Genomic DNA, 15,223 nt, shown 5'->3' with positions numbered 1-15,223 from the left:
GCAGGTGGCTGGTCTCCTGTCTCTCTCACAAAGGTTACTTCAAAATGACACGGCTTCGGCTGCAGGAAGAGCTGAACCTGTGACCTTTACCTTGCAGCATGGGAACTCTCATTAGACCTCTGTGGTTAGCAGCCTTGGCCTTTTATCCTTGGAGCACCCCTTCTTACACCTGACAAATACTGAAACCTGCAGGCAGGCAGGCAGGCAGGCAGGCAGGCAGGCAGGCAGGCACGCACGCACGCACGCACGCACGCACGCACGCACGCACGCACGCATGCACGGGGACTTTCATCTATAACAGGGGTGGGCAACTGGCGGCCCGGGGGCCACATGCGGCCCCCACCTTCACTTAATGTGGCCCTCAGGTTAATGTCAGGATACTGTCTAAATTAGTAGCTCATTGCTTCACACAAGTATAATTAAAAGGCATTTGAAATTACATAAAAATGTTAATTTTCAGGATTCCAATTAAAAAATAGTAAAAAATAATTCAACATTTCAATTCGAATATAGCAAAAATAGCCGATCTACAAGCTCAAAACGCGTCGCAGCGCGACGCGTTTTGAGCTTGTAGATCGGCTATTTTTGCGACGACAGTAGGCTAATGTATGGCCCTATAGGGAGTGAGTGTGGAGATATAGTGGCCCTCTCCATCGTCAAAGTTGCCCACCCCTGATCTATAAGCAGGTTGGAGTGAGGTGCATGTGTTTGGACCAATCTCGCAAACTGCTGGACCGATCAAGTTCATCAATATCATGATGAGTGACGTGAAAGAGATTAGAAAGGCTTTACCTATTTTTTTGTTCTCATAAATATAATTCCGAATATGGAATTAAAATGTACTGAGATGGCAGAATACAATCTGATCTCTACTCAATGAAGACTAATATTGTCGTGTATCGCAAACCTTGTATGTCCACAACCGTTTCTTTTTTTTATCATTATATCAAAAACATTTTTAGAATAGCGAAGACATCAATTTACAAAATTAAAATGTGAAATATGGAGATACAAGGTTTCTTACCCGACCGCAACGACATAATGTAGTTCAACGTTGAATTGTTCAGATTAGGAACGTCGAGTGGCAGCAGCAAAACTTGGGATATTCGAAATCCATTATGCAGCACATTAAAAACGTTGTATAGAGCAGGGGTTCTCAACCCGTGGGTCGCGACCCCTCGGGGGGTCGCCAAATTATTTTAGGGGGTCCCCAAATTATTTTCCAAAAAAAAAAAAAAAAATATTTTTTTTAAATTTTATTTTCACGATTTTTCAAAAATAGCAGACCTACAAGCTCGTAGCGCGCCACTCGGTGGCGCGCTATGAGCTTGTAGATCTGCTATTTTTCAATAGCTAAATTATAACAATGCTTAAAACACCAAAAGGGGTTCCCGCCCAAAATGGTTTAAGGTTATTGTAGCAGTCAATTTATATTGGGGGTCGGGAGGGGGCGGGGCGGGGGTCCCGAGACGTTGCCAAAGCATTTCCGGGGGTCCCCGGCCAAAAACGTTGAGAACCCCTGGTATAGAGCACCAAAGTCTGACGTCACTTTCAGTAGAGGGCGCCAATACACAGGTCCATGTATTTTTGAGTGGTGTAAACCACTCCTACAACTGGCTTTTGTGTGCATAAAAAAATGACCATGGTTGTTCAAAATAATTTCTGACGTAATTAAATCACACCCGGGTGAACTGGATGACCGTAGCAACCGTGGTCATTTTCTCTGCGCAGAAAAAGCCAGTTGTGAAATCACATCCGGGTGTGATTTCATTACGTCAGATCAGAGCTGATCAGGCTACATAATACCTTACCTTATTTCATTACGTCAGACATTACGTCAGACCACAGCTGATCATGCTATATAAAACCTTACACCACTCAGTTCACACGGGTGTGATTTTTTTAGTTGCATTGAGATCCCCATAGGGCGATTTTAGGTCGCTTCATATAAGAACTGTGTTTGAAAAATAAACCGACCACCCCGGCCTTTCTGTCAGGGGAGTGGCTGTGCGTCGTTAATGATGTCCATTCATATTTGATACAGCCAGTTTCTGGAGAAAATGGAATTAATGTGGCCGCAAAAGCCTTGAAACTACATATGAAGGCAATGTCACTGCTAATATACGTCACGCCCAGCTGTCAACACATTGCGTTCCTGAGATTCCTCGTTGACGTAAGCTCAGCTGGTGGTGACTCGACTCGTACTAACCACGAGACATTAAATCAATAATATAAAAATAAACGTAATTAACATTCAGTTTCTGTTGTACGATGGGCAGATGCAGCCACCCGCCTATACCGGAAATGTAGTCTCTGGGTTGTTTCACTCGTTTCTAACGCTTTTTTGTTACTCTTTGGGTATATTTGTACATTTCCACCTTCAGTCGATGCTTCATATCCATATGAGTGAAAAGGCTGGGGTGATCGGTTTATTTTTCTATCTAAAATCCCCCTATGGAGATTACAATGCAAACTAGAAAAAGTGCCCCTCGGGGCACAGGTCTCCACCAGGGCAGGTCAGGTTGTGGCCTCCTGGTGGCGCTATAATAGGCCAAAGTGAAAAGGGTGCCATTTCTTCATACGCCTTTGATGGCAATTGGATGATTTGAGGCATTTTGTTCAAAAAAATTGTTTTGCAAAAATCAACCTGTTGGTGGCGCTATAACAGGCAAATGTGAAAAGGGTGGGATATATTCCTCAGCCTAGTAAGAAAATGTGTGAAAGATTTCACGTAAATTGCACGCTGCGTTCATGATTTGAGGCTTTTGTTCAAAACGGGGCAATCTTGCAAACTGTGAAAGCCAATTATAGCCAATTAGGATGGAATATGAAATATCGGACAGATCCGACTTGCGCACATGACCATAGAGATACTGTGTAACGATTTGTGAGATTTTTGGACAGAATCTGGAGGAGTAATATCAAAAAATGTGTTTTACAAAAGTCCTCCTGGTGGCGCTATAAAAGGCAGATGCGGAAAATGCAGGTCAAAGGTTTGTCCTTGGCCTCTAGGGAGTGTGCATGCAACGTTTCACGCAGATCGGTGCAGTTTTAGGTAAAACATGTGAAAAGCTGCCTCATGGTGGCGCTATAACAGGCCGTTCTGGAAAATGTGGGGCAGAGGTTCATCGTTGGCATCCAGGGAGTGTGTGTGCAAAGTTTGGCATCGACCGGGTTAACGGTGCCGGAGATTAGCTGGTAACAGACGGACGGAAGGACACACACACGGACGGACGGACACACACACACACACACGGACGGAGTGCAAAACATACTCTCTCCCCATGCCTTCGGCCTGGTGGAGACAATAAAAAGTAGACGAACCTGTGGATTGACGCCCTCTACTGACAGTGACGTCAGGACTTCGGTGCTCTATATCGTTGTCAGATATCACACTAAACAGTGGAAGCAAGCAACAGGCATGTTGGGAAACGAATGGAATGTTCTTAGTTGTGAGAAGCTGCTACAGCTGCCCAGCCAAACACACGATATCACTATATCCTATGATGCTATTAAGCAGGGGGTTGGTGATACACTGATTTAACTGCAGTAATACTGCAGCATAGCGCAGCACATTAAGCCCCAATTATACTTCGCTAAGCGACGGTGTCGCTCGCGGCTGTGGGAATAGCCGATCTACAAGCTCTCAGCGTATGGCGCAGGCGACGTGTCGTGAGTTTGTGGATCGGCCATTTCCGGTGCGACTACACCGTACCGCAGAGCATAAGATAGGCATTATTATGTCTCTGTTTGTTTTTTTATTAGCATTATTATTATTTGGCCTGTTTAGATCTGCAACAATATCTGTCAGCGCAATATCTAATAAATTATGCATACGGTAGATGGTAAATAAAATTCAGTCACGCTCTAATGCATACTCTAATACAGGGGTTCTCAACTCGTGGGTCGCGACCCCTTGGGGGGTCGCCAAATTATTTTGGGGGGTCCCCAAATTATTTTATATTATTATTATTTATTATTATTATTTATAAGATCTTTTTTTTTTTGTTGGAATGGCTGGAAAATGGAAATGAAAAGTTTACATATAGTACACATAGTACATGCATAAACCTTCCCTAATGATTATATCTGGTTTCAGTATTTATTTATGGTGTATTGTCTCTATTATTAAGGTTATTGTAGCAGGGGGTCCCGAGACATTGCCAAAGCATTTCCGGGGGTCCCCAGCCAAAAACGTTGAGAACCCCTTCTCTAAAATACATATTCTCTCAATTTTTTTATGTTGTGAATTGTTAAATTAAATAACACCATACTTTTTCGCACCATTACGATGTTATTGTAATGAAATGTTGCAAATAGTGCTTTTATGACGTATTAACGTATTAATATAACATCGCAGGAGAAATAATTAGGATGGTGTGTGTGTGTGCGTGTGTGCGTGTGTGCGTGCGTGCGTGCGTGTATGAGTGCGTGCGTGCGTACCTGCACCACAGCACTTCGGGGTCCTCCTTACCTTCTACAGTCCAGACACTGGCCGCACGGCAACTGTTGCCCGGCAACCGTGCAAAAAGGATGCTATTGTGTGGAATGAGAGATGACCCTTATGAGGATGGCTCTCTCAGGCACGCTAACCCCCCTCCTGATCCCCAGGGTTTTAACCCTAGTAGTGTCCAGGGGTGCACGATTAATCGGTCATCATATCCACGTAGGCGATATCGGCCTTATATAATGTCACACCGATATCAGAATAATATATTGGTTTTTCAGCCTATATTTTATTTCATGAACAGGCCTTTCCCAGCAAGGTCAGGACCTGGACGAATTAGTGACGTCTCTATTGGGGCCAGATCAAGTCAAACCAAGACTAGTCACATCTGGCCCAGAATATCACCCGATTTCAACCAACATACATTCTGCCCACTAAGACGGACGTCCCTGGATGAATCACAGAGAGTCAGATCGAGGCCAGATCCACTTAAGTCATCCACTTAAATGGTGAAGACGTCCTGGAAATTTTGTGAAGATCATCCCCGTATGGGCTGTGATCTGGCCTAGTCCTGAACGTAAAGATCACCCCCGTATGGGCTGTGATCTGGCCTAGTCCTGAACGTAAAGATCACCCCCGTATGGGCTGTGATCTGGCCTAGTCCTGAACGTAAAGATCACCCCCGTATGGGCTGCGATCTGGCCTAGTCCTGAACGTAAAGATCATCCCCGTATGGGCTGTGATCTGGCCTAGTCCTGAACGTAAAGATCACCCCCGTATGGGCTGTGATCTGGCCTAGTCCTGAACGTAAAGATCATCCCCGTATGGGCTGTGATCTGGCCTAGTCCTGAACGTAAAGATCACCCCCGTATGGGCTGTGATCTGGCCTAGTCCTGAACGTAAAGATCACCCCCGTATGGGCTGTGATCTGGCCTAGTCCTGAACGTAAAGATCATCCCCGTATGGGCTGTGATCTGGCCTAGTCCTGAACGTAAAGATCACCCCCGTATGGGCTGTGATCTGGCCTAGTCCTGAACGTAAAGATCACCCCCGTATGGGCTGTGATCTGGCCTAGTCCTGAACGTAAAGATCACCCCCGTATGGGCTGTGATCTGGCCTAGTCCTGAACGTAAAGATCATCCCCGTATGAGCTGTGATCTGGCCTAGTCCTGAACGTAAAGATCACCCCCGTATGGGCTGTGATCTGGCCTAGTCCTGAACGTCACCGGAGTCACGGGAGGACGTCATCCCGACGTCATGACGTCATCATGACGTCATTTGGCTTGCTGGGTTGATGATGATGAAGGCTGCAGATTCCAGTCCGTGTTTTCTGGAGAAGCTTTCCATAGAGTCAACAACTTGGGGAGTAACAATACTATATTTACGTTGTTTAACCCATTTTGAGCGGGAGCCCCTTTTGGTGTTTTAAAGCATTTTGTTATACTTTAGCTATTGAAAAATAGCAGACCTACAAGTTCATATGAACTTGTAGGTCTGCTATTTTTGAGAAATCGTGAAAATGTGCCTCAAATCTTTGAATATATATTATTACAGAGTGAACATTTTTAACTCAAATCTTTGCTTCTGGGGAGGTCCCTGGAACAACATATTTTCAGATGGGGGGGGGGGCGGAGGCATATTACATATAATTTTTGGGGTCCGTGACATGAAATATTGAGCACCACTGATACAGAAACAAACCGTCATGATTTTGAAGACATTTTTTTAAATTTCGACGTCAGGCCTAAATGGGTTAAATAGGTATGTGCAGAAGAAGGCCTAAATGCATCAGGTAATTAGAGAGTATACTGTATTTTAGATTAGAAGTCTGCATTTGCACCCTTTTTACCTCTATGATAAATTCCTGTTCTGTTCTTTGACTATATAGAAGTGTCTATTTGTACGTCTCTAAATGTTTTGATGAATTGAACATGGTGGACCCTCTTGTAAACAAGTGTAATGCTTAATTGGGTCGTCCACTCACAGTTAACAGTCTTTGTATTGAGTTTGTGCTTGAAATGTACTGTAATTCTGCAAACTGTTAATAAATATTTCAATCAATCAATCAATCAAAACCCAGAATCACACAGTTGTTATTGTATGTGCCTGGTTTTGTCACGAGTAGCAAAGTGACAAAACAAATCCATGGAATTGGAACGTAGTGTACTGTGAAGTGAATCAATGTGTAAGATAAACCTTACTGAAAACAGAAAGACTTGCAATATCGGTATCGGTCGATTTGACCACCAAATCAGCCAAAATTTCAATATCGTGCCTATAGTGTCCTTATAACGTTCTGTGAAAATAGCTGATCTACAAGCTCAGTTAGCTCACAAAGTGAAGCCAAAGAAGAAAGTGTAGAGAGAAAACGCAAGAGACCTGCGGGTCAATTAAGTGGTTAAATACTCATCATATGTAAAGCAGGAAAACTATATGCACATCCCAGTTTCAGAATACGGTGCTGGACCCAGAAAATGACTGAATGAAGAAAAAAGTGGAATGTCCGCACACGATACATCTGCTCCCCGTCTTTTTGAGTGGTGCAAAACACTCCAACAACCAGCTTTGTCTGTACCCGTGTACCTGTAGGTGGTACCTAAAACAATGAGCATGGTTACTATGGTCACTGACATTACGTCAGACCACAGCTGATCAGGCTATATAAGACCTTGCACCACTCAGTTCACACGGGTGTGATTTTTTTATTACAACCTATAAATACAACAACGTTTCGCCCCCTCCGGGCTTTCTCAAGTCACATGGGTAAGGCCTTGAAATCCTTAAATAGGTGGAACATAACTGGGTGTCGTCATTCAATCAATTGATAAGCCAATAGGCTGTATGTGAAGATCCACTCCAGAGCAATACAAATACATCAATTAAGGGGCCATACACTCACGAACAATAGAGGTTTAAAATACAATAAATACACCAAAACATAATACATATATACAATACAAAAGGAATACACAGAGATAATAATAGAGCGGCATGTACTCATCACACATGATGATTGTATGTGATCTATTGTTCTTATTGTCTTTGTATAATTTGGTCAGGCCGAAGAAGAAGAAGAAGGTTGAGTACTATAGGGCTATGGCCGGGAGCGATGTGGACAATATGAAACGGAGTTCCTCTTATCGATAATGTGACGATACTAATGTATTGTTGTGTGTGTGTGTGTGTGTGTGTGCGCGTGTGTGTGTGTGTGTGTGTGTGAAGCCTGGGCCATGTGCATAAACTAGCTGAAGAATAGCTGGCATGACAAAAAGCAAAGCCAAACAACTTGCCAAATACTGTTCTGTTTCGGCTGTTATAGGCAGTTTGTCTGTGTGGAGGAGGAGGTGCCATGTGTATCCTTAAGTGAACATGAACTGTCAACCCCGTTATATTTGTTTCCTTGTAAAATTAATTGTGGATTCAAATAAAGAAATCGAAATGTGTGTGTGTGTGTGTGTGTGTGTTTGTATGTGTTTCAAGGATGACCGCATCGTGTTCTGGACGTGGATGTTCTCCACCTACTTCATGGAGATAATGTGACGATACTAATGTATTGTTATGATTGTGTGTGTGCGCGTGTGCGTGTGCGTGTGTGTGTGTGTGTGTGCGTGCGCTCCCCAGGTTGTTTCAAGGATGACCGCATCGTGTTCTGGACGTGGATGTTCTCCACCTACTTCATGGAGATAATGTGACGATACTAATGTATTGTTATGATTGTGTGTGTGTGTGTGTGTGTGTGTGTGTGTGTGTGTGTGTGCGTGTGTGTGTGTGTGTGTGCGTTTGTGTGTGTGTGTGTGTGTGTGCGTTTGCGTGCGCGTGCGCGTGTGCGTGTGTGTGTGCGTGTGTGTGTGCGTGCGCTCCCCAGGTTGTTTCAAGGACGACCGCATCGTGTTCTGGACGTGGATGTTCTCCACCTACTTCATGGAGAAGTTGTCCTCGCGGCAGGACGACATGTTGTTCTACGTGCGCAGGAAGCTCGCCTACGTCAGCGCAGACAACACCGAGGGCAAGAAAGTGAGTTGGGGGGGGGGGGTGGGGGCTTCGGTGGGGGGGGGGGGGGGGGGGGGGGTCATTGGTTTACTGCTCATGGGTCCTCGGGGCTGCAACTATCCATTATCTATTTATCGATTATCCGTCCAATTACCTTTTACATTAATCTTTTTGTGTATGGATGTGTTTTTCTTTTTCAGTCTATTTGAGACTCGAGCCCAATTTATATGCTATACAACGGTATCATGCAGTGTTGTTTTCGGCAGCAGATTTTGACTTTAGTTTTAGTCATTTACTAGTCTCTTGAATCATTTTCATTCAGCTTTATTCACATTTTAGTCGCCTGGAATGTTTTAGTGTTAGTCTAGTTTTAGTCGACTAAATATCATAAGATTTTAGTCGACTAAATCTACAGTTGATTTAGTCGAACAACATGTATTTTGGCGGGCCTTGATGCCGTCGTAATGACGCGTTGTGAGCTTGTAGATCGGCTCTTTTCAGCATGCAACTAATTGTAAAATGACTGGATCATTACTGGATCTCTTGTCCACTAGTCCCTTCCTAACATTTTAGTCTAGTTTTTATTAGGGCCGGGACTTTAACGCGTTAATTGAGATTAATTAACTACAGAAAAATTAACGCGTTAAAAAAATTAACGCATTTAATCGCACCTTTTTTTTCACGGCGGAACGTTTCTCACTGGGCGCATTTCTAGTACTGAATAGGCTCTGCATGCCTTGCACTGCTTGCAGGGGGAGGAGCAGCCCCCCCCCCCCTCGCAGCAGCAGCAGTCCAGTTCACTCTACACTACAGCTCCATCAGACAACAACACCACCAAAACGAGAAACGAATCGAATGAAGAAGCCGCTTATATCGCTTTTGCTCCGTGGATGGGGCATTTAGATTTAAAAGCTATCGGATGGACGCGTGGATAGCAGCATGGTTGTGTGCAATGTCAGAGGGAAAGGATCCATAAGCCATATGACCAATGTTAGCTCCATGCTAGCTGCTTCAGCTTAGCATGTCTCGCACTGAGTAGAGGCTTGCAGAGGCTCGTGGAGATTTCATCACAGCACGAAGCTGTCAAGCTGTCCTCGATGGGAAACATACTGAAGCAGCAAGTGTGAAAGTCCGTGGTCAGACAATGGTCTGCCCCAACCCCATGTGAAATGCATTCCCCTGCTAGTTCATTCCACCGTTTTTTATTTTATTCCTTTGTCTTAAGTGTTTCCCCCCTAATAATGCCCCACCATGCAAAGCACATTTGAGTATTCATAGACACTTTATATAGGCACTTGCTGCACTTGTTTATCTGTTGAAAAAAAAGTTGTATTGCTTAAAGGGGAATACCACTCATTTTCAACATTTTTCTATGGAGTTGTGTGGAAAACTGGAAATAATAAAAAGTCACCTCATTTTGTGTTGCCTAGAACTGGAGGTCTGACAAAAAACAGTAACAATATGAAGTACAGCTTTGTGATGTCACTGAGATGTACTTGTTACCGTCACTGATTTTTTTTCAGACCTCCAGTTCTAGGCAACACAGAATGGGGTGACTTTTTTTATTATTTATTATTATTAACAGCTCTAAGGTATATTAATGACAGTAAAATGTTGAAAATGAGTGGTATCCTGTAGTCACTATTCATTGATTCACTGGGATACCAAAAAACATTTGAAAAAAAAGGTTTATCACTGTTCTCGGGTTGAATATTGATATGCGATTAAAATGCGATTAATCGAGATTAATTAATCACAAAGCTTCTAATTAATTAGATTAAAAATTTTAATCGAGTCCCAGCTCTAGTTTTTATCTGTTGACGAAATTGTCAGTATATTTAGTCTTAGTTTTAGTCATCATAGCTTTAGTTTTTATTTAGTTTCCATTTAGTTTTCGTCAGTGGAAAAAGGTAGTCGACGAACATTTTTCGTCTTAGTTTCAGTCGACGAAATCAACACTGGTATCGTGCAATGTTAGATCTACAAGCTCTACAAGTGCTTGTCCGTATATGCATGTATGTACTGTACAATAATCACACCCGTGTGAACTGAGTGGTGTAAGGTCTTATATAGACTGATCAGCTGTGGTCTGACGTAATGTCTGACGTAATGAAATCACACCCGGGTGAACTGGGTGACCGTAGCAACCATGCTCATTTTTTGAGCACAGACAGACAGACGGACAGACAGACACGTAAACTAACAAAGCCAGTCATAGGAGTGGTTTACACCACTCAATAAGTACGTATATACTGTATATAGTAGATCCGACAGTGTTTAGTCCTATTGGGTGCACGGCTGGGTTTTATGAGCCATGGTTTCAGATACACTGCACAGTGCATGACGTGGAACATAATGTTCTTTGAATAGGCCGCTGGCTGCCATAGGGAGTGGTACAGTAGGTTAACCCCTTTATGGCCACTGACGTAATTGACGTAATGAAATCAATAAATCCCTTATGGCCAGTGACGTAATGGACGTAATCGATTGATTCCCAATAATCGGGAGCTTATTGTCGCAAAATATAGCATTTTTTTGCTAATTTGGCTAACGGCCGATGTAATCTTCCTAAAACCGGCCGAAAATCCGCGCGTGCACGGTCGATCACACACGCGCGTGATCGCGCATGCATCGCTGCGTAAAATGCGATGTTTTGGGCTTGATTAGAGCTTAATTTGACTTAGTTATGAAAAATACGATGATAGCTTAGCATTCCGGACATCTGAGAGTGTAACACAGTAGCAAAGCTACTGCCGGATATTTTGATCCAAACCGGAAGTGGTCATCGTTCACTCGCTCTCTTTGGTCAGAATCGGCAAAATGGTGACGTTACCGCCACCATCAGGACTGATTGTCCCAATACTATAGTCTTGCCCCGTCAAAATGAGATATAGTGTGTATATCGCGGATTTTTCTATTGGCATTAAAATGACAAATTAAACATTTGAAAAATGCTGGCACATTAATTAGTTAATTAGGTATAGCAATAAGAGGGGTAGGTCAAACCAGACTCACCCATTTTGACCTGAGATCAGATTCTAAAAATGTCTTCTACATCCTGACAATTTTCTGAAAAAGCTATGTTTCAATGTCAGTCGTTCTTCGATTTTTCAAAAATAGCAGACCTACAAGCTCGTAGCGCGCCACTCGGTGGCGCGCTATGAGCTTGTAGATCTGCTATTTTTCAATAGCTAAAGCATAACATAATGCTAACACCAAAAGGGGTTCCCGCCCAGAATGGGCTAAACCTCATTTTACAATTCAGCTATTCTGAAATAGATCTACTAACTACACGCTCACAAATCATGACGCGTCGAGGTTATAGATCCATTTTTTTACATTTTTGAAAAAATGCCCAAACTAGGAACACCGCCAGGGATAAATGTACTCCTTTTTTGAGGGGCTATATCCAGCTTTTAGTGTATGTCAGGGTTCCTCAAGGGCCATATTTTAGGCTGGGGGCCGAGTCCGCACGCACAAGGTCGAGGTCTTGCCCTGAAAATTCATTTTCAGGGCAAGACCCCATTTGAAAAGGATGCCCAGTTTGACATGCATAGGCTACTGACCCCTAGCCTGGGTAAACCCCTCCCCCTCGCCAGATTTGCATTCTGCCTGAGGGGAGACCCTCCTGGCAGAATGAAATGTTGTCCAGCAGGGGGAGTGGGTTTACCCAGGCTAACTGACCCCCATGTAATGCCATTTTATATTTTAGTTTTTTTAGTTTTTTTTTTTTTATTCTTCCAGGGGCCACAAGGGGGCGCTCCGTGGGCCGCAAATGGCCCGCGGGCCGCCTATTGGGGAACCCTGGTGTATGTTCACAAACGTTGTCCTACACATTGCCATTGACAATGAATGGAAAGTTTTACGTCGTAGTGTCTGAGCAAATAGACTAGTGTCTATTTTACGTCATGATGATGTACGATGATAAGAGCGCCCCTCACTTCACACGGGTGTGATTTTTAGTTTAGAGACTACTGTGATACTATACTTTTTTACCCTGAAGAAGAAGGCAGCATTGCTGTCCGAGATGGGGTTTCTTTTTGTTTGTTCTCATATCAGGCCTTTAATACATTTTGAGGCATCGCAAGCTATTTAGTAGTAGTATTTAGGTATGACTTGACCTGCTCACAAGCTCTGAACGCGGTACATTGTGAGCTTGTAGATCGGCTGTATTCATGGAACGGTAGAGGGTTTTTCATGGTGTTGAGGTGTTTCGATATTTGTGTGGCACGGAGCCCCTTTTGGTGTTTTAACTAAGCATTATGTTATTCTTTAGCTATTGAAAAATAGCAGATATTTTTGAAAAATCGTGAAAATGTAGTCCAAAGCTTTGAATAGAACGTTTTTACTCAAATCTTTGCTTACGGGGGGTCACTGGAACAACATATTTTCAGATGGGGGGGTCAATTACATATCATTTTTGGGGTCCTTGATATAAAATATTGAGAAACAACGATACAGAGAGGGTTTTTCATGGTGTTGAGGTGTTTCGATATTTGTGTGGCACGGAGGAAGTGGGAAAGGAGAGGAGTGAGGGATGTGCCGATATCGATTTTCGAAATAATGAATTGCTCTTTTGGCCGATAACCGATATTACCGATATCGATATGATCTCATTCTGTATTGAAAAATTATAACAATGTTGTCCATTCTGAAAAATACATGTAACAGGGTGTCTGCACTGCAGGCTTAGGCAAGTCAGATTTAACTTTAATACCTTTTATATTTAATATTGTGAGCTTGTAGATCTGTTCAAGCTGTTACTTTGGGCTTGTTTATCTGTAAAGACAGACCGATTAATTAGACCGATTAACTGGTTCAGCGCCAGCGCTGTAGTGGCCGCTAGCGCGTCAGCGCCAGCCGTTTTTGAAAAAACTACTAAAAGGGCCGACAACCACTTCCGGTTCAAACAATGGTAAACATCCACTAGCTGTTTCACAGGTCAGGTCGGGAGGTTATCCGACCGGAGAATAATTGTTTTTTTCCCCTGGATTATGGGGAATAAAACAAATCTCGGCATGGCATCTATTGCAAAGGTGAATTAATCTCGTTTTCCGGTGCGGAACCAGTTAATTCATCGGTCTGATTGATTAATCGAACCGATGCCGATTAATCTAAAAACAACTAGAATCGGCCAATACCGATGTGTTTGCCCCTTGGGGGACCCCAGACGGCAATTTAAGTATTTAGGGGTTAAGCATTTAGCTGACAATCCAGTCTGACTTAACCCATTTTGGACTGAGGTCGATTAAAAAAAAAGGCTTCTAAATCCTAATTCTTTTCTGAAAAACCCATGTTTCTATGTCAGTGGTGTATCAACCTTTTTCATGTCAAGGACCCCCAGAATTATCTGTATTTGGCCGCAGACCCCCATCTGAAAATATGTTGTTCCAGGGACCCCCCAGAAGCCAATATTTTAGTAAAAAATGTTCGCTCTGAAATATATATTCAAAGATTTGCGCCAGCTTTTCATGACTTTTCAAAAATAGCAGACCTACAAGCGTGTAGCGCGCCACTCGGTGGCCGGCGCGCTATGAGCTTGTAGATCTGCTATTTTTCAATAGCTAAAGTAGAACATAATGCTTAAAACACAAACAGGGGTTCCCGCCCAAAATGACTTAAAGGCATAGTGAAACGGAAATGGTGGACATTTTATTTTGAAGTTTCAGACGGTCTCAAGTTGAAACACCGCTATGAAGTTTCTGAACCAATCAGAGCGTTGCATCCCTTCAGGGGATGGGACGGTAGCTAGGGACGGGTAGCTATGCTACGCAGGACAGCGTGTGGATGTTTGTTTACAAATCAGATAGTCGGCAACCTTTACCAGTTTACTCTTAATGTGGCTTATTTCTACCCTATAATGTTTTCAGATACATTTTTTGCGTGATGATTAAGTTGAAACCGAGTAATACACTCTCTGGATGTTATCTTGAATGGGAATAAAAACGGAAGATTTCTGTAATCAGTAGCAGCTGTGCAGCCTGTGCTGGACGGATGCGGAGATATGGGGAATTAAACTGGTGAGCTTCATTTTTATTGGCTTTTATCGATGTTGGCCTCGACACGTCATCACGCAGCACGTTTTCGTTTTCAGGAAGTAATAAAAAATATTCTTTTGATATAAAAACACACAAAAATGAGAATTTTCCCATTTTTTTTTGGCATCCATTGTTAGGTATGCCCATATGATGACAACGGATATGGTCTAAAAGTGTGAAAAACGTATTTTTCATTTCACTACACCTTTAACAGTTACAACCACAGAGTGTGCTCCCATCGATAGTGAAGGAATATGCTGAACCACTCAGGCACTCTCAGGCATTATTCATGTGATCCTCAAAGCCACGGTAGTGTGAGAGACATACCGGTAATAAGCGTCAGGAGAGAATAGGGACAAGAAGACATTTAATGAGTGGCAGAAAGAAGAATGAGAGATCTTATCTGCAGATGGGAACTGATCTGCCGGTGGGAACATGAAGCACTCCTTAATAAAGAGTTTAGCTTCAGAACAGAAGATGGGGAGAGAGAGTGGGTCTGCTTTTAACCCATTCTGGGCGGGATCCCCTTTTGGTGTTTTAACTAAGCATTATGTTATTCTTTAGCTATTGAAAAATAGCAGATCTACAAGCTCATAGCGCGCCACCGAGTGGCGCGCTACGAGCTTGTAGGTCTGCTATTATTGAAAAATCGTGAAAATCCAGTGCAAAGCTTTGAATACACTGGAACAACATATTTTCAGATGGGGGGGTCGGAGGCCAATTACATATAATTGTTGGGGTCCTTGAT

General features: G+C 43.1%; 1 protein-coding gene across 1 annotated transcript in view; it reads left to right on the top strand.

The window, feature by feature from the left end:
* kiaa0930 overlaps nucleotides 1–15,223 on the top strand; it is a 108,076-nt gene that overhangs the window by 40,471 nt on the left and 52,382 nt on the right. Inside the window, exon 2 of the mRNA XM_079494676.1 lies at nucleotides 8,313–8,461. Within this exon, the coding sequence (XP_079350802.1) occupies nucleotides 8,313–8,461 (149 nt within the window). The remainder of the gene's footprint in view (nucleotides 1–8,312; nucleotides 8,462–15,223) is intronic.

The sequence above is a fragment of the Electrona antarctica genome (assembly GCF_951216825.1).
Source record: "Electrona antarctica genome assembly, chromosome: 23".
Taxonomy (NCBI): domain Eukaryota; kingdom Metazoa; phylum Chordata; class Actinopteri; order Myctophiformes; family Myctophidae; genus Electrona; species Electrona antarctica.
The sequence above is the reverse complement of the archived record's forward strand: the minus strand, read 5'-3'. Positions and strand labels throughout refer to the sequence as shown.